This window comes from Rhamphochromis longiceps, linkage group LG12 (genome assembly GCF_057381845.1).
Source record: "Rhamphochromis longiceps isolate RC_006_pf linkage group LG12, R_longiceps_female_GT1.1, whole genome shotgun sequence".
NCBI classification, from domain to species: domain Eukaryota; kingdom Metazoa; phylum Chordata; class Actinopteri; order Cichliformes; family Cichlidae; genus Rhamphochromis; species Rhamphochromis longiceps.
In genome coordinates this window covers 33,581,787-33,602,151 of record NC_140568.1, presented here as the reverse complement: position 1 = coordinate 33,602,151, position 20,365 = coordinate 33,581,787, and the positions used below count along the sequence as shown (strand labels likewise).

Below are 20,365 nucleotides of genomic sequence, written 5' to 3'. Positions count from 1 at the left end.
GTCACTCAGAGCTGTTCAGGTCAATTAAGCCTAGTGTTTGAGCCACAGGAAATCTATACTAACACTCATTATAGCTCAGACAAGAAGACTTATGTGTGTTGGCCTGGAAATATACAAGCTTCTCCTGCGTTACACAGTCCAGGCATAAAGGCCCCAGCAGGGCATATGGAAGACATAAAAATCACAAGGGTTAACTACATCTCAGACAGACAGACAAGGCTAGTTGACCAGCCATGCCGCTACACCTTCTTACCGTGGAGAATTGGGGTGCGGACATGGAGAGGGAGGATACAATGGTGTAGAGGTGGGAGGTAGAAGGTGTAGAGGTGGCATGAACGGAAGAGTCAGAAAGAAAAGCTTTCTTTTGAGGAGAGAACCAAAGGTGACCGTGCCAAACGATGTAACCGCTTTAATTTGTTGAAGATTAGCTGTTGAACGTGTTTTTAATCAAAGTGTGTAACAGTGGCATCATCTGACTCACGGCTTAATTATATTCCAGCTCCCCAACCTGCGCTTAGCCAGCCTGCCTGCCTTGCTCTCTCATTAACTAAATCTAATAAAGTCTTTGGAGGAACAGGCATCTTGAAATGAATCCACTTATATCGCTTTCCTGGGGGCCACCTCAGTCTCATTGAGGATAAAACCCAGTCTACTGTACATTATCAGCCACAATTCTTAAATTGAATAATTAATCTTTAAGAGTGGTTGAAATTAGGAAAACATTTCAGCTTTCATCACATTTCCAGAGAGGCCGGGGGCTAAATACCTGTTTTTTCTGTCGGTTTAACTTCTGAAATTTCTCAAAGAAACTGTAAAATACATCATATGAATCTTTTTTTCATTTCTCCACACTGAGGCTGTTTATGGTTTCTATAGTAACTGTCCACTGATCAGACCTATCAGTATAAAAAAAATATACATAATCAATATCATCACTGTCATGTAAAGCACAAAAATTCCTTTAGCAAATTGCCATTTACCATTTAAAAACAAAAAATGTCACCCGTTTTTCATCCCTTCTCAAACTAATTTTCCACAACAGCGCACTCAAAAGTCCATTTTTATGGACAATACTGACTAATTTCAAAGTTGGCCTGTGGATTACCTCTTATAACTAAATGTTTGTGATTATTGCTTTCAGCTGAAATAAAAAGAAAACCCTTTTCATGAAAAAAGCCAAGAGCAAAGTCAGCTTTAGGTCACTCAGATTCATCCCGTGGCCTTCCTTCCAAGTTCCTTTGCTCATGAAATGCCAGATGCTGACTGTCGCTGCGCAGTCTGCCATGATTAAAAACTGAGCAACAACAAGTTACAGGTTGTTGCGGCTCAGGCCAAAACCACAATCTCCCCTCCAAAATGTTTTTCATTAGGCCTAACTGGTTCCACTGCCATTGAACTGCTCTGTGCTAATTGTTCTGGACTGATTTTCCCGGGTCAGTCGGTCTTGCCTTTTTCAGTATCCCTTTCACTGCAGTCAGAATTACATGTTCTAGAGTAAATGTGAATATTTAAAAAGCTGGCTTATAAAAATCAGCACCACTACATTTAAAATAGTGGAAAAACAGAGACACATTTAAATGGAGATGAAACACACGAGGTGATAAAAACGGTGGACGATGATCACTAAAATGTTCTGATTTGTCTCCTTAAGTTCAGCAAGTTAACTTGTTTTATCTTTATATTAAAATTCAAACTTCATAAAGCTATTAAATCAAAGGATTACTTAGCGGATTTATTGCAACCCCCTGGGTTATTTTACTGTCTGCAAATTTAAAGCAGCTCACGAGCAATCTGTAATTGACTTCTCCATAATTTTCAGTAGTAACCATCCCAGCGATTCTCCCTGACTTGTGCCTCTCTTATCCCGGTGCTGACAAAGTCCTCTGGGCTGAGGCCTTCCCGCCGCAGGTTTCTGGTTCCAGCAGAGATTAGAGCGAGCCAAGCGATGAGGCGTTCCTCAAACATACTGACTGGAGATGGGGGAGTACAATGGAGCGGCTGTGTCTGTGTCAACACCAGCTTTCCAAACACACACACACACGTGCACGGAACAACCCCCCCACCCCCGAGTCTTTACCCCAACAAAATTTCACATGCACCCTTTCCCCTATTCAGCCCTGCACCTGAACTCATATTACAACACAGTCACTTCCTTGTGGTCTCTGAGTCACATCAATGAAACACTCAGAAGAAAGAAAAGAAGCAGAGGCAGAGTACAACATGTATCTGTGCAACATTAAACTGGATGTTGTAAACATCAGTACTATATTTTTTAATTTGAAGTTTTAAAATCAATTATCTACGTTCCAGGCATTCAGTATTCCAAGTTATATTTATCTTTTATTATATGAAAGTCAACTTCCAGAGATGAAACCTGCATAAAACACATGATCCATCACAGTCACATTGTTGCTAATTTGTTATTAGTTATTGTCATGACGTATGATCTGACCTTCAGCTTATGTTATGACAAAAAATGGTTGTTTCCAATACGGACCCCCTAAAATGTAAATTTTTCTTGTCATGTAAACTCACCCACAAAATATCCAATGCATATTTTCTTAACAGGATAAGTTCTGAGAAAAACAGCACACACTTCACACAGCCAGAGAATCTTTTGACATATTTTCTTGAAAACATACCTGAAATGAATAATGGATTTTTCTTTTCTTTTTTTTTTTTTAAATAATTGCTGAAAAAATTTATTCTTGTATTATAAAGGCTTCATATAAACTTTTCACTCTAAAGTCTTCGAGAACGGCACATAAATTGATTTTCTTTTTCAGATTGTGGTGGGTTGAAGGGAAGTCATTAATTTGAAAAACCCTCAGGAAAATAACCAGGAAACGTTTTACTACTATTTTTATGTTACTACAAAATAGGACGCCTTCATCGTAGATGTCACTTTGAATATATTTTAGCATTTCATCTGATGGTTTGCAAATATTTTAGCCCCCCAAAATAACCCCGCAACATATTCTGATTTCAGAGACGCTCTTGCCTGCTGAGCACAGTACAGACTAAACAACCTGTTGTGAGTAAAAGCTTTTGTTCTGCTGGGGCAAAAGTATGGCAAAGACCAATTTTATTATGCAACAGCCCATTTCCATATGTGCTGAGCAGTTCACTGAGAATACAAAAATAGGTGTCCCATTGTCTATTGTTTTCAAGCTTGGAATCCATTTGCCGTACTGATGTACAAATTTTACTTGTAAAATTATTTATGAGAATGAAAAATGTGATACTCTGTTTAATTTGCATGCAGTATGCAGCTTAATCCAGGTGCTTTAGATCAGATAAGTGTCTTAGAATCAAGTTTTGTAAAGAATTAGAGAGCATGGCATTAGTAATAATGACTCTTAGCTCACATAGTTTATCCACAGAATTTCTTCTTTGCTCTGCTCCCTTTAGGAGTTACCACACTGGATCATCTGCCTCCATCTCATCCTATTACCAGCATCTTCTTCTGTCACACCAGCCTTCGTCTTTCACTACATCCATGAACCTTCTCTGTATTCCTCCTCTCTTCCTCCTGCCTGGCAGCTCCCTGTTACACATCCTTTGCCCATTATATCCACTATCCCTCCTCCGTACATCCAAACCACTTCACCCTTCTTTCTCTAACTTCAGGAATATAAAAAGTCATGGTATTGGTATAGTCTACGCTTTATTGCTTTTCTGAACCTCAATACTTTAAAAATTACTACAACTACAACTTGAGCCGTGTTGTGTTAGCCTACATTTGTTTGGCAAATTGGCAACATTAAAAGAATGAAATATCTGCACTTGGCGGCTCTGCGGTGTAACTGTAGATACAAAACTATCACTGGATTACTTTGGTAGTGAAGAAACTGAGAAAAGCCTAATCATTCCCATGCAAGTCGTGGAGTTGGCAGGAGTTTTGTTTTTCTCTTATTTCTCATGAGATTCATAGATGTTTATTCATGCTGAATGTGGGAGATAAATAATTACATCTCCAGATCCTGTAAGATGCTCTATTTGTGTGAGTGTGTTTAAAGTTACAGTTTTGACACAACTTGCAACAATCAGCTACGAATTCAAAAGTGTTTACAAGGAGAATCTGCTGCAGTAACTGTGAGAGGTAACCCTGAGCAAACCTCTCATTGTTTTTAAAAGACCTGTATGCACCTGTATCTTTTAGTTTAGGCAGTATATTTGTCTCGTGCCCTCTGCCGACTCTTTCTCCTCCTCCTCCCAATAACCTCCTCAAGAGGTACTCGTCACATCTTGAAATCTTTGCCATGCTCTTTACAAGTTCTGCTTGTTCTGATGTTAAAATTTACAGTCCAGTGAGATTTTTTTAAAGCGAATGCGTTTGACACGGTCTTTACTTGGTTAAGACTTTAGTAACTTTTTAACTAAAATCCACAGGGTGCTTTGCTGCAACTCATTCACTTTCCCATAATTTTCCCGCTTTCAGCTGTAAATCAAACAGCCTGAGGATGGCACAGTACTTTAACACAAAGGAAGCGGTTCTATAGCGCTGTGGTGCAGATGATGAAATTAGAAACACCGTGAGATTGTGAGGAACGAGAAATAACAGGCGTCTTTGACAGTGGATGAACGCGACACATTGGGTATCAATGTGAATCACTTGGCGTGGGCTTCTCATTTCCCGAAATCCTGGGACAAAAAATGCGTGAGTAGGATGGAAGGTATGCAAATATCCTCTTAGGGACAAAGATGGAGACACTGTAAAAAGATGGGTACACAGTGAGGAAGAGCTGAATGATCCAGTCAGAACAGTAGACTAACTGAGCGTGGGCAAGAGTGTGAGATTGAGTGCAACAGAATGACAGAAAGGGTCTGCGTCGGACATGTAGCCATGCGTGGCCACGAGAACACAGGCTCTTTGTGTGGAGGAATGTCGTTTTCATAACAGCGCATTTCTTCTGGGGTAACCACAGGCCAGCGCGGTCCATCTGCTGGGCCTTTGTGAAACTATCTCCCACTCCAGTGGCAGAAAATAGGGGAACACAATTAGCATGCGCCCCGCACCTTATTCCACCATTCCACTTTCCGCAAACCTAATTCCTGCAATCCACCCTCCCACACTTTCTCTCTCGTCACCCTCTTCACCTATATTCCCCTTTCTTCATAACTGGATCATGGGTGGTGGAGGATGGCCCGTTCTGCATTGTTTTGGCTTTCACTGGTTCAAATCCTCTTCACAAAGTAGGCGGGAGGGAACTGGGGAAGCCAGCAGGCACCTTCAGGCTGTGAAGGGAGCTGTTGAAGTTCTGAATGGGTTGAGGGCATCGAGAGGCCCTCGGTGATGTGGTGGCATGAAATCCAACAAGCCAGGGTTCACTCACCCCCAGGCTGAGGCAGGTTGTTCTTTTCGAAGGTTGAATATCTCATTATGGTTTTCAGCATTCCCTCCACCTTTCCTTTTGTGTGTATTTGTATGTGAATGTATGTGTGTTTTTTGTGCGTGGCTGCTTCAGTATGGTAAGGGGCATGTGTTGACGGTGCACTCTTGGAACAATTAAGCAGATATGCATAATCACAGTATAAGATGTGATTTCTTTACTGAACCTTACCCAGTAATCTTACATCTAACTTCCAAGGAGATCAGTATGGGAAATATTTTGTTTGTCATTCCTAATTTTTAATTAATTGTTTTTTTTATTCCCTTGTAATTAAATTGTGAATTGCCTGTGCACCCCAATTCCAAGAACATGCAATTAAGCAAATTGTTAACATACAGTAAAATAATGCTGAAGATGTTCTGTTGTCTAACACATTTCAACATGATAGTTTTAACTTTTAAACTACATTAATTTAAATTCATATTCTATACGTGCATTTATCAGGATACCATACATTTTCATATACTCTCACATAAAGTTTTTGTAGCATCTCAGTGCCTTTTGCTATTACCCAGGATACTCCTCACTAGCTAACCAGACAAGCTATGAGAACAATGTGGCACTAATTCTAGTGCAGGAGTATACTCCAGCCAGGCTGTGTAAATATTTTTCTCATATGATCAGCAGCAAATGTCCAAAGAATGGGTGAAAGGACATTTCTTTCTACATGCTTGCAGAGTTATTTTATGAAATTAAACTTGTTCCAATTTTCATTTCAGGTGATTATGATTACCGAAGCTGCAAAAGTTGGTTCAGAGGGTGGACATAGCTGGATGTCGTCGGTGCTGCGAGGAGAGGGAGAGGAGGCAACCGTGTAATCCCCATCATTAGTGGGTTTTAACAGGATTTGGTGGAGCTACAATAATAGAGACTCTAGTGGCCTCCACTGCGAGACCCAAAGAGACCCAACAGGGAAGAACAGCAGCCACAGAGGCATGGCTGTTCTAGAGGATTCAACGGAGACAAGGTAATCAGGATTTTTGAGTGCGCGTCTGTGAGCGTGTCTCGCTGTAATCACAAGTTTTGGTCTTTCACTCACGGCGATCACTCTCTCTTTCCCTCTCTCTCTGTCCGTCCCACACATACACATTCTGTCTCTCTGATTCCCATGCTTCGCAGCCTCATAGAGGGGTGTAAACAGAGTGTGGTTGGTGTTACCATGGTGAAGGGCGACTGTGGCCTAGGAATGGCGACTATGCCCTGCATGTGGAGAGGTCTAGGGTATGCTCGCAAGGCAGGGTATATAGCAACGCGTTCACACATACCCACAAGCACAAGCATGTATGGACTGTCTTTATCATTCTCTCCATGTCTTTTCTCCAGCTGGCGTGAACCTTTGAGACACCTATTCATAGTTTCAGCCATCACGTCCTTTGGCAACACTAGGCAAACGACATATTGGAAACAGGCCGTGACATGATCGTACAGACTTTAAACAAATATCCATGTCAGTTTAACTTATGTGCCAAATAAAATATATATATATATAAACCATACGTCTATCTTCTGTAAGCAATTCTGAAATTTCTAGACTGACTTCTTCATCCAAAGTTGAAGTATTGCACCTGCCTTTGATGTCCACAAACACACACACACACACACACACACACACACACACACGGTTTTGCTGAGCAGTGGGTGATTATGACCACTATTTTGCCCTTATCCTTTCTATTTACCTCCAAATAAAGGTGGTTAGACATTGTGAGGGGATAAAAGCAGAGTGTTAATAAGACTGTCTCCTTATGAATATAGAGAATCTGTAGGCAGTCGATGAGACGTCTGGTACTGGAAACTGCTTATAGTCTGAGTTCTGTTGATCAAATAGGTTTGGGCAGTCTTTGGTTGCATGCAGGCAAACAGCTGTGGAGAGCAATTGGCAAAAACAGTGGTTACCTTGAACAACAGCTTTTTTTAAAGCATCCAAACAGAAAGTCTTGGTGATCCCATTTCTTTCATATATTCGCATGTGAAGAGCCGGTCTATCTGTTTCACCTAATCAAACATTCTCCAGAGTCCAGCAATTTCACTGGGGAGCACAGGATTAACAAAATTTGCCAAGATGTCACTGAAAACTACAAAAAATATATCCCAAAAGAACTTGATCTAAACAAAAAGTAATAAAACAATAAAATAAATGTTTAAGTAACCGAGTCTCTTTAAGGTTAGACTTAGTTTGCAAAGTTTCCAAACTAAAAAGCAGTTCTCATGAAAGTGGAGGTTTGTGACGAGCTATTTTGTTTACAGCTGAAGACACACACACAAAACCATATTACTCTGACACACACACACACGTGCAAAGATCACAATGATGAATCTCCCACTGCACCATGATGAATTCCCTCTGAATGGAGTACACAGTGTACCCTGACCATGAAATATGGACCTCTGGGATGCGAGTCCTCCCGCGTCCGTCTCTCACTGAACAAATTATTGCTTTTACCAAACGTGACTCTGCTGCTAAACATCTAAAATACACATGACAGCAGACACGCATAAACCACCAAGCTTGCACATTAAGACGTTTTCATGTTCATTACCTGCACTTTAGTATACACCATGTCTCAGTTTATCATGGACAATGTATTGTTGATTGCTTCAAAGCAATTAGTTTGCTGCAAGGCTGAATCTAATGGTCATTAGTATGACTTTACAAACACCTCTTGGCATAACTTCCATGTTGTATTTCTATTCTACTTTATTTCTATTTAAGATCTTATTAGCAGAAGATCTGCTATGCATCCCTTTTGATAAGAGAAAATATTTAAGTTAAAGTGAAAGAAATCAATACTATACTCAATCCAGTGCCAGTCTTATTAAATCCTAACAAACAAGCGGGCTTTTAAAAGGCTGCATATGAAAAGACTGCAGTCAGATATGTTATCAAGCTGTAGGATCCCTCTGGATAATGCGCTTGATAGAAACTTGGCCATGGAATCATATTCATAATATTAAAAACCTACAGCAGTCATGAACTGAATACATAATTAACACCCAATATATAAGAGTCTAATAAGGCTAATGGTGTTTTACAAATATTAGAAGAGATATATGACCTCATTAGCAGAGGCTATTTTCTTTACACTTGTACAGACACACTGGCTAAAACAGGTCTCGATCGCCTGATTTCACCATATCAATACACTTCATTCAAGACTTAAAACTAAGGATAAATTATCAATCGCTGCATCTGTTGCTCAGTTCACACATTGCCAAAGACTTGACTCTTTCTCTCTATGGATTAAGGCACTTTTGTCTATTTACAATTTCATTAGTTGCTATGTTTGTATGCATCTCACAGCTTAAAAATCTTGTGATTTTTTTGCCAGCACCAAAACAGGAGCCAAAGGGATTTAATACACTGAGCAGTCATTCAAAAAACAGCCTGAAACAGTGTTGGGCTTTGGACTGCATTCACAGTGGCCATCTGCAAGCTGCTGCACACCAAGAACTGAGGCTCACTGGTCTAGAGGCATGATGGCAGAGCTGTGTGACGCTGGCTCCAGAATAAACAAGCCATTTGACTGGACAACCGTCATAAAAGCAACTATTGATGTTGCCTAGTTTTTTTTGTGGGGGGGGGCTCGTTTCCACCATTGTGCGTTGTTTCGTGGCATGAGTCTTGCTGGGTGAACTGCTGGCTCACTTTCACATTGATTTCTGAAGTGGTAATTGTCTGTGCTGTTTGCCTTAAACTGTTTGTCATTTAACTTTCACGTGTCTTTATCGACATTCTGTTAGAGCCGATGGATGTTTGAGGAAGGGCCGTCGTTTGTGTGTCCATTTTATCGACTCCCAGCATTCTTCTCTGTGTCCGGATCAATGGCGGTCATCCGACTCAGTCTAATCTGAGGCAGCCATTCCAGTCATTCGGGGGTCACATACCTCGGCCATGTGTCTGCTTTTAGCAAGTGTAGGACTGTTGCACCGGTTCACCTCACACATGCAAGCCACTGCAGACACGATCACAGACTAGCTTCCACACCCACCAGCACACATGTTCACTACCCTTGAATGTATATATTTATTTACACACATGTGGCCATCAGACAACTGGTCAGCATACTAAACTTGACACATATACGCACCCTTCTTTCACTCACTCTCTTACACACAAACACACAGTCAAGCCCCTCCAATAAACCCCATGTGTCTCATTTCCCTCCCTTATCCCTAAGGCCCTGCCACCCCATGTGGAGCAGGTGGGCGACAGGCAGACCAAAGTCTCTGGAAAAACCACCACACACACACACACACACACACACACACACACACACACACACACACACACACACACACACACACACACACACACACACACACACACAGTCTCTCTCTTTTTTTAGTCTGGTTTTTCTCGCTCTCCATACACCTCCTCTTAATGACCAGAGATATGTTAAAAAAACAGCTCTCTTAAAGCAGCAGCCTCCCTCAGCCACTTAATTTGACATGCTTCGGAGGGAAACAAAGAAAGACCCCTATTGTGGCTTTCAACAGGATCCAATCAAGCCTGCCACTCAATTAGCTATGGAGGGCAGAGAACAAGCACATAAGGATCAGTTTTATTAAGGCCTTTTTAATGCTACTGTAATGTTATATGCTGAAGGTAAACCTGCCTGTTAATGGAGCTGACTGGTTGTCAAACCACTCACTTTGCAATCAGGCGAAGCAACATCGCCATTTTTAAAAAATACTGATGACAAGAGGAAAGACAAAAATCAATATTGATTTTCTCCATGGCTCCAGATGCTGTAAGTGAGTTATATTATCTCAGGAAAAATGAGTCACACCCAAATAAAGATGCACAGGTGAAAAACCCATTGATGGATGGACAAAAAGCAATAAAGGTAGGTGACAGACTGGGGAGTGGGGGTCAGCCAGACAAAGCGACAAAGAGTTTAAAAAAAAAATCGATTTTTGAGAGCAACTAGGCCGCCATAAAATGAAGGAATACCTTTTGTATGTCCTGTATTGCTGTTTATTGACAACACAAAAAGCAGAAAAAAAATGGTTTTCTTTGACATTAGTTTTTAACTTATCTGCAGTTTATCTCTGTGTTTGTGTGCTTGGATGGGGTTTTTTTTTTAAAAAAGCAGGGCACAAGTCTATAGGGACATCGTACAAGGTAAAGAGGGATTTGGCAGACGGTGAGCTGAAAATAGAAAACAACAAAGAGGTAATGAAGGGAAAAAGTCCAGACTGCTAAGTGATTTCAGGTCTCAGCATTTTGCTCTGAATTATTCCCTCCTGATTAACCAAAACTTTAAAAGAAACCAGCGCAGCAGGCCCCTGAAGTTCAGCTTGATGGTTCAAAATGTGAGGGTTTTACATTTATTGAGCTAAAACAGGAGTTCACAAAGCAACTGTAATTAGTATTAGGTCATAAAGAATAAAATAATCCTGAAGATGCTTAACTTACAATGGCCTGAATTTATTCCTTGTAATTATTCCATAAATGAAAGCAGAATTAATGCCTGTCTCTCTAAAACTGCACAAATTGAGGTACAATCACCCACCTGGCAGCGATGTATAATGTCCTGTTCATAATCATGATGAGCTGAATGTCCAGTTTGTGCCGCTGCGTGTTGTTCCTTCCAGGTTTGTGGCCTACAAATGCTGGATACTGCTTTGTGTCTGCAAGAAGGAGGACAAAAATTAATCCCTGTGTGTGCCCACTTATTGTAGCTCGTGTGAGGGATTTTGTAATTTGGCTTTCAAAGCTTTTGTCATACGTCCCAGGAGTTTGGGGTCAAATGTCAACCTATGTGTCTTTGCTGGATAAGAAAACGCCACCGCAATTGTCAGCTGAGGCTCTCGTGTAACCATAAATTGTAGGCTAAAAATATGCTGCACTGTACCATGCAATCGTTCTATTGTTAGTGGCTTTGGATGAAAGCGCTTAGTTTGAATAAACACTGTGATAGAGGAGCGCAGGTCTATGTGAGGCTTTCTGGCCTGCGTTTCAGTTCCCTCGGACAGCGTTAAGCCCAAAGTGAGCACAGCAGGACAGGACAGGGAGAGACACATAGAGAATCAGCAGAAACAATGACCATATCTTTATAGCCTGCCACAGCATTTACACTATCACACACAGCATTAGGAGCCCAACAGAAAAATAGCGGATTATCCTTTGATGTAGGGTGGGCTCCATTTCAAATTCTGCCTTAAGTCTTTCGTTTTTGTGTGTGTAGAGGGGCTATCCTTGGGCGCCAAATTACACTCCATGCCTTCAGAATGCGTTGAGTGTAGGGGATGGTGGGGGTTGCTGAGGAAAGAAGTGTTGAGAGGGATGTGGACGAGTGAAAAAGGATAGAACAAGTGACACAGATATCGAGAAGGGGATTTGCGAAGTACAAAACAAAGAGGAAAGGGAAAAGAGTGCACGCAGAGAGCGAGGGAGGACTTGTAATGAGAGAAGGGACGGTGCTCAAGCAGAGAACGAAAGAAAGACATAAAGAAAGTGAAGAGAAGCAAGAAAAAGGATATACTTACAGTTGCCGTGTGAGATGCTAATAGGCTCACTGTCTTCGGGGAAGCCCGCCCCGGCTATTTGCAGTAGTGTGAAGTAGAGTAACAAGGCCTCTGACCTCATGGTCGCACCAACACTGCTGCTGCTGGTCCTCTACTAGAGATTTGCCTCAGCCTGTACAAAGAGAGGCAGAAGTGGTGGACAAGGAGGAGGTGGAGAGGGATGACAGAAGGGGAAGAAAGGAGGGAAAAAAGGAGTTTGTCAAACAGTGTTTTCAATTAACTCTTTCATAAATTCAGGCTTCTTGGGTTCTGCATGAAACAAAGTAATGAGGAAGGCTGGAGACTCGATCACAGGCAGAAACAGAAAGGAATTACCCAAAGAATTTTCACTCTACCAGATTTAGCTGTTTGTGCATTTTGTATGGCCCAATGCAGTGTGCCAGAGATGTATTTGTGTATGCAATTTTGATGACTCAAGTAAGCCACGATGGAAGCAAAACAAAATTAATTGGATTAGGGGTGGTGATATGCGTCACAGATCGATGTCAAGCAGAGAAGATCTCTGTGCCTCTCTCTCTCTCTCACTGACTCTGTCTGTGACAGGGTCTTAGTGAAGTGTAAGAGCTCTCGGTGAGATTAGCCTGCTGAGAAGTATCAGCAGCACCTGATAATGGAAAGGAATGGCAGGCACCTAATTTGCCACTTGTCTCTTACAAAGGTAGCAATCCCATGTCCTAACTCCTACAGGTTGATGACTTCTACGGACTCAATTACAAGTCTGGCTATTAAATATTTCATTTTCAGCACTGCTCTGGTTGGAGAACTGTTTCCATTATTTCCTATTCATCTTTTTTATTTTTGCATTTGGTCTCCACACGTGGTATCTGTTCACAGGATTCATCATTTCCATGCTTCACCATTCTATTCCAGCCGAGCAATGCATGCTGATAGGGTTGTGCTGGGTTTCAAACGATGGGCTGTCGAGTCATTTGTTCCTCCTTTATGCAAGTTAGGGATGTATAGTATGACTCTGGAAACTCCCCCCAAACTTTTTATCCATCCATTGTCGATGTAAAATGAAAGTTGATTCTCAACTCTCCTCATTTCTTTCCAGTGTTTTCAAAAACAATTTTGCCAGACTCAAAATTTTGTCAAAGATCCACCATGTTGGTTACATTTTATAATCCATGAGAAGACAGCCACCATGAGGCTTTCAACCAATCAGGTTCAGCTTAGTGTTTGCATGATGTAGGAGGCTGTAGGAGAGGGAGAGTCAATTTTAATCATCTATTGTGGCACTGTCTAATACAGGAGTGAGCAATTCAATTCACCATGGGGCCACATGAGAAACTGGGACTGTTGTGGAGGGCCACAACCCTAAAAGGAACACAGTTCGGCTCATTATTAATTTTATCTCTTTATAAGCTTCTTGCTGAGGCCCTCCACAATAACCCCAGTTTTTCTTGTGGCCCCTTGGGAAAATTAATTAACCACTCCAGGTCTCGTAGCTTGGCCATTGATCTTCCAAAGCTGAGGTGAAGGGAGATCCCTCATGTGCAAAAACCAAAGACACTATACAAAAAGTGAACATAACCATAGTTACATCACCCACTGGTTAGCGAGGCCTTTTTTGCAGCAATCATTTCTGGCGCTATGACAGATAAGGGACTGGGACTAGGCTAACAACTTGTCAAGCACAAGTCAGTAGCTAATTAACATATCCTGGATAATTCTCTTTCCTGACTCTTAGACTTACCATAATTTATAGAAAAGCCTTCATGTTCTATTCAGTATGACCTGAAATTAGTCATTTAGCCCATAAAGCATTTACTGAGGTCATAAAGCACAGGAGCCGTAGCCCTTTTCCCATAGACGTCTATACAACCAAAAGTCTTTTTGCAACCAGAGAAGTGGCCCCTGCTGGTCATTAAACACATGGAAATTTAAGAAACTTTCATTTTCAGACCTTTAAACCTTGTCCATCTTTTATATGGTCTGTGGTGGGGGAAAAGTGCAACTGTGGACATCATCATTTAACTTAAGTAATAAAAAACCTAGAAAACTCCACATGCTCAGCAAGTTAATTTTTCTAATGTAACTTATATGTGCCTGCAGAAGTGGATTTTATAGGAGATACCCTAAAATCTGTTGATGTAATGTCTTCATAGCACAAACCATGGCAACTGAGCTTTTGTTGCAGCAGTTTGTGGCAACCAATTACAACCATAAATCATCCAAGACAATTATTGCGTCTGTAATCTAATCAAGAATAAAGCATTTGATTTGCATAAAGCACCTTCTTTTTTTTTTCTCTGATGAAACTGCAGGGGTGAGGTTGCTGGGTAAATGGAGTAAGGGATGCTTCAGGGATGAAGAATTGAATAAAATAGTCGATTTCATTTGCTCCAGTCTGATAAAAGTTGTTTATCCCACGCTGTATTTTCATTTGCTATTGTATGTCCAAGGGGAGCACAAACTGTAGGGAGGAAGGGGAAAGAAAAAGAGGGAGAGGGAAGGGGTAGCTTTCTCTTTTCTTTGTCATGTCTCTCTCTCTCGCTCTCTCTCCATCTCCTGTTCCCCCTTTCTCTCTCCATGCTCCTGTGAATCTCATTCAGGAGAGGAATGAAAACACTATTCACTGGTAGAATCATTTTAACACTGAGGAGAATACCAATACTAAAGCCTGGATACGACCTTGATCTCACAAGCCGCTCCATTCCCCTCCCTCCTTTCTCACTCCCTGGTCTAGTCCTCTTATCCTTACACTCGTTTTTTTATGTACTACTATATTTTATGAAGGGAAAAAAATACAAAAACTGATTTTTCCTGCAGCTTTCCTTCATCATACAGTACAGGCTGACTGAGCTGAGCTTGCACTGCACACTGCGACTTTATACAAATTGTAAATAAAAATGGGCTTTTTCTACACAGTACAATGAACTACTTTAGAGGGCTTAAATGTATGTGTGGCCTGAGTTTTGACCCTGAACTCCTCCAGTAATTGACTGATTGATGAGCAGAAAGTGGCATAAGACAGAGGGGTTACCCTATAGGGACCTAACTCAATGGATGATGGATGGAGGCTGCACTGACCATGAAATCAAGATGTGAGCGCTGTACAGTAAGGAGGAATAACTATAATTGTATTTTTAGATAGGACCTAATTATGTCGGAAATACCTGTTTCTTCCACGTAGATCCTGTACTTGTATTTTTTTTTAAACATCAAGAGATTAATCATATGGTAGACATTTCTTTTAATCAGTGGACGCCTAAGGAGAGGCGCATCGTCCATCTATATCAGTGGGTTGTAAAAAACTGTTAGACAAACCATCTCACACTGCCTACTCTGATACACAAAATAAATTGAGCACAAAATGGCTTAAGTGAAACCCCTAAGACTTCCAGTGGCCCTTTCATTACCAGCTGCCACACATGAGTAACAGGAGGCAGCGGGACACAGTCTGTCTTTACCAAATTACACTCGTTCTATGGAAGAGCAAATTGCTTCCTTGTGTGAGAGTGTTACCGTGTGTGCCTTAGACTCTTATTTAAAATGTTACCTTTATAAAGTACTGTAGACATCTGTAAAGACGCGCGCAAACCGAGAACATCCCGCAATTCAAGCTTTGGTAATAAATTACCTGCTAGCAAACATCTGAATCGCACAGGTGGGAGCGTGTGGATTTCCTCTTTTGTAAAAGCTCTCGTTGACAAAGTGTCGTAAGAAATAAAGTGGAACAGTGGATCCCTTTGTCTCCTACTCAGGCTTTTAATAGCTAATAACATTTTGAGAACCTTAGCTGCTGCTCCTTTACAACTCCTGCAGACTTGTAGTGATAAAGTAGCACTTTGTGTGTGCGCGCGAGAGAGGGGGTGGAGTTAATCAAGCTGGATGTTGGCAGGAGGCCGCCAGCAGGTAATAAAAACACAAGGACCCCCCAGAATCCCTCGCCGTACCACATCATCTTATGAATAACACACATGTGCATGCGGGCACATTCACGCTCAGTTGCCTTGTGGTGCGCAAAACTAGAAGCAGAGAGCCTGAAAAAACACACATAAATCCCAGTGATAAAGCAATAAGCAAACGCATACATCTCGAAGAAGACAAACAATCACAGATGCAGGCAGCTACCCGTGGGGGCAGCTGACCCAAGCTGCATTACCTTTAACAATAAACAAATTAGCTGCCTAATTATGTTATTGCTGCTGTTGCATCAACATGTTAACTATGGTTGCTTGGAGCTTAAACATGAACACAATAACACACATTTATTATAAAGACAAGGTCAGCCAGAGTGCGCTTTAGGTGATGAACGGGAAGGAAATGTTGGGCAACATTTAGCTATAGGTTTGTTTGTCGGTCTCGTTAAATCTACAAACAAACGTAAAGCACACAATCACACACCTACACACCTAGTTAGCCTTGACAAGGTCCCAAATGTTCATCTTCTGAAGTCCCCACTTTGCTAATTGCAGTGGAGTGAGAGACTGCCATTCAATTACATGTGGAGGAGACCGGCTGATGAAAGACTGATGCTTCTGAATTTGCTGGTAGCCCAAGAGAAACAGCAGCGACAGTCTGTTAGCTAAAAAACAACAATTTTGTTGAGAGACAAAGCCATATAGGAGGATTGTCTATCAGAAGAGTGTGATGTGAAATTGGTACAAAGCCATACAGCCTGAAGAGGGAAGCTGTCTGGGTGGGTGGACGGGTCCACAAAAAGCAGAATTTAACACAAAAGGCAGCTTTTTATTTTTGTTTCCTACATTTTGACCCAAACTGTGTGTTAGCGTTAACCAAGTGTAACTGTAGCGCTGTATGATCAGATAGGAGTTTATTTATGACAGCTTTGCTGCAATTGCTGCACACTCCTGTGGATACTCATGTATTTGTGTTTGATCGTTCGCACTTAACTTCACTTCACGGCCATCAGTCTGTACTTGAGACCTTGCCTTTGGATTGCTGCTACGTATAGGTGGATTTACAAGGCACAGCTTTACAGAACAGACCTCTTGTGTGGGTGTGCCTAATGTTCTCTCATCAGACAAATTGCACAGCAGAGATGATGATATTTTCAAACATCTCATTGTCATTACAGAGTATAAGAGACATTTGTTTTTGCAATTGGCTTTTTGATCATCTCAAGGAATGGAGGACGTGTTCCATATAAAGGTTTTAAAGTAACAGCTTCTGGTAAATGCTGTCTGACAGCTTTGATACGAGCACAGTCTGCTTGTGTTTATATTTGGCAATCTGGGTAATGTCCACAGATTGGTTTTGAAGGTTTTACAGATGACAGGAATGCCAAAGAGAAGGGTAGCTTACTGGCAATGTGCTGGTACGTGTCTGTAATTATGGTCAGTCACCACATTTACAGCAGTTGCAGCCATTTGTATCTGTAATTGGAATTTCACAATATACATAATGGAGGCCACATTAGTATTCGTTTTATCTCTTTTGTGAATTTTCAGTAGTAATGAAAGTGTTGGCCTAATTACGTGTAGTCCTTTTGGAACTACTCCTGAAGAAATAGTTCCAAAGAAAATTGTTGACACATGTTCTGTGAAGAAGAGAAACTATTATGTGTGTGTGTGTTTTTTTTAAAAGTCATTTTGTGTTTCTGTGATTTGAGTCACCTGCAGTGTGCTTGGGTAGAGGCAGAAAAGTAAAAAGAGAGGGATCAAAACCTGGACAAATGGAATCAGAACTGACAAAATACCTCCAAACAAGAGATAAAGCAAGGGTTCAAACATTAGTAAAACCAGTAAAAAAAAAAAAAAAAAAAAAAGTATGTCTGAGAGTAAGTAGTACCTTGTATGGTTGTTGCTTTTCAGAGTTGCTGGAACCCAATGAAAGCTAAAGTGATTTTAAAGGCGAATGAGTGACAGCAGGGTAATTCCAAAAACTTCAGAAGTTTCTGTTGTGTGACAATCTCCCAGCGTTAAAGAGAAGAAACAGGCTTTACACACGCGTGTTAACACAGCACAAATCACATCACCAGACCGCACTAAAACCAGACGCTTTTACAACACAGCCACAAAAATATCATATTGCTAAACCCCAACCGAGATGCCACTACTATCCACTATGTCACCTGTTCACAGGCCTGCTGGAAGAAATGCTGTTTGGAGGTGAAGTATGAAAGCAGATGAGAATCGGACCAGGTAGAGAAGGTTGAAAAGACAGACAGGTGAGAGCAATGCATTGATCCACCATATGGGAATAAAAAAAATGGAACACATCCAACCACCTAGGGCTCCCAAATGGGGAGGATACCTTGCCAGGTGTTTACCTTGTCAGTCCTGGCCTGATAATCAGAGAGAAAAGACAGGAGGAGCTGTCTGCCTGAACCCAAGAGGCCATGATAAGAAGAGCGAATGGAAAGAGAGTGAGAAGGAGGAACTTGTCTGTCTTTCTGAGACCAAGAGCCAAACTAGCATCCAATATAAACACACACAGACAGACACACACTAGCATGCATACTCCTACAACAATCCTTGAGCTATCAAAAAGCATACTGGTGTTTTCCTGTTCCTCCTTCGTTTTTCATCCCTCAGATGCTGCTTTGAAACGAATATCTGTATGGTGGTAATCCATCATGGTTTGATTATTAAAAGACAATGAAGTGGACATGAATGAAGCACCCTGTCGCTTTAGGCTCTTTATGGAAACAGAAGCCAAAATCCGAGAACGTCTCCCTTTAAAGAGGTGACGGATTGATTCTGGAGGACAGCCAAAGACGACTCAAAAAGACGAAGAGAGGGGGAAAAAAGGGGGAAAAGAGAGACAGGAGAACAGCATGGGAATAGAGAGGCAAAGTGCCAACTTGAAACAAAGATATTCAGAGACTGGTGATAAGTGCCTATCTTTATAACACTGCCTCTGTGATCTAACAGCTATTAGGCCTCGACATGCCTCTGTGATTCTTAATCATTAAAAACAATTATCTGTTGTGAAGCAATGGATATCCTTTTCCAGGACGTTTTCAGGACACTCTTCGTAGCAAATTACCATAGATATAGAAATGAGGATTAAAAGAAAAAAGTTAAACCTAAAAGAGACACGAGGAAAGGAAAAGAAAAGATAGCAAAGCAGGGAGGGGAAAAGGAGGGAAGGTTAATGCGTGTTCACTGTCTGAGAATGATCCAAAGTAAACTGACATCACACCAACCTCGCCACCAGCACAAATCAGCAGAGGAGAAAGATGAGAAGAGATAACTACCACTCTACAGTGTTTGTGAAAGTAGGTCAGGAACTTGTTGGGCTGCTGGGCCAGAGATGAGCTTCCAAATTTACCCTGGAAAACCTCTAACAGATAAATGTTTAACCCTCAAGACAAATATATTAGACAGAGGTAGAGTTAGTTTAAATGCTAGAAACAAATGATAAAGGGAAATAGCGTGCATTTTACTGCTGACATGTTACTGTGCTGCTAAGAGGGCATGGCTCTAGCAATGGCAGAACTGGTCAGGCAGTTAGTGAATCCACCATAATACTGAGCAGTTGCAATGCAAACTTATTTTGCCATTTAAAAAACTGTATGTATTGTGTTTGAAATAATGCTAAATTCTTTTGTTTTTAGTGGAATCAACAGGTTTTGGGTGGGAAAAAAATCTGTTTTCTTTTCTTAGTTCATTTTTTGGCAGCATGGTGCTGCAGTAGTTAGCACTGTCACCTCACAGCAACAAGGTACCTGGTGAATGATTCCAAGGCCGATAGAGTGTGCAGAATAAAGCGCCGAATGAATGTAGCTTGTAGTCTTTGAGTGATCAGCAAGACTAGAAAAGTGCAAGTACACTGCAGTCCATGCCCTACTGATCAGTCAAGTCACAGCAGGCTTTGATTGCATGCAAGTTAACAGTCCATGCTCAGTGCAAATGAGGGCTGGCTTTTGCCAAAATGCACTGGATAATGACTAGCTATAATCTGGTGACCATTTAGTTTTTTATTACAAATTTTTACATTTTTCTGCGTTAGCAATTTCTGAAAACAGCCTATAATTTGCTTTGTATGCACAATAGCAAATGTTAGGATGCTTATAATATATATAATATTAATTAATATATCTGGTAGATGCCAGATAAACTTTTCCACCTTAGCATGTGAACATGTTCAGCATTTAGCACCTAACCTGCAGCGTCTTAACCCAGTGTCAGAAAGACTCTTGTTCTAAGTCTTGATTTATTGCTCTTTGTCAGGCCCACATAACAAGTTGCCCAAAATGTTGCCTCACTACCTCTCTCAGGCATAATGAAAACATTTTTTCCCTTATTAAAATCATTCCTCCTTTTCTCGAATCTCTCTTTCTACTAATTATATTTCCAAATCTCCCTGAGAACAGCAGCAGAGAAGAAAAAGGTGAATGTGGGATGTAGGTTGCTCCTTTCCTTTGCTTCGTCTGAAAAAGGCATTTATGAATCAAAACAAGACCCACTCAGTGACACACATTCAACCACACACACCCCAACACAAAGCCCAACGCACATCACACAAAC

The 20,365-nt window shown here is 41.1% G+C and overlaps 1 protein-coding gene across 2 annotated transcripts in view; it reads right to left on the bottom strand.

Annotated features, from left to right (window-relative positions):
* The window catches only part of sema6a (sema domain, transmembrane domain (TM), and cytoplasmic domain, (semaphorin) 6A), a 103,124-nt gene that overhangs the window by 46,874 nt on the left and 35,885 nt on the right, over nt 1-20,365 (bottom strand). For both annotated transcript variants that reach the window (XM_085425930.1, XM_085425931.1), the window contains exons 2-3: nt 11,886-12,036; nt 10,910-11,027 (exon numbers count right to left, since the gene is read on the bottom strand). In XM_085425930.1, coding sequence (XP_085282056.1) covers nt 10,910-11,027; nt 11,886-11,985 — 218 coding nt within the window. In that variant the 5' untranslated portion in view covers nt 11,986-12,036. The remainder of the gene's footprint in view (nt 1-10,909; nt 11,028-11,885; nt 12,037-20,365) is intronic.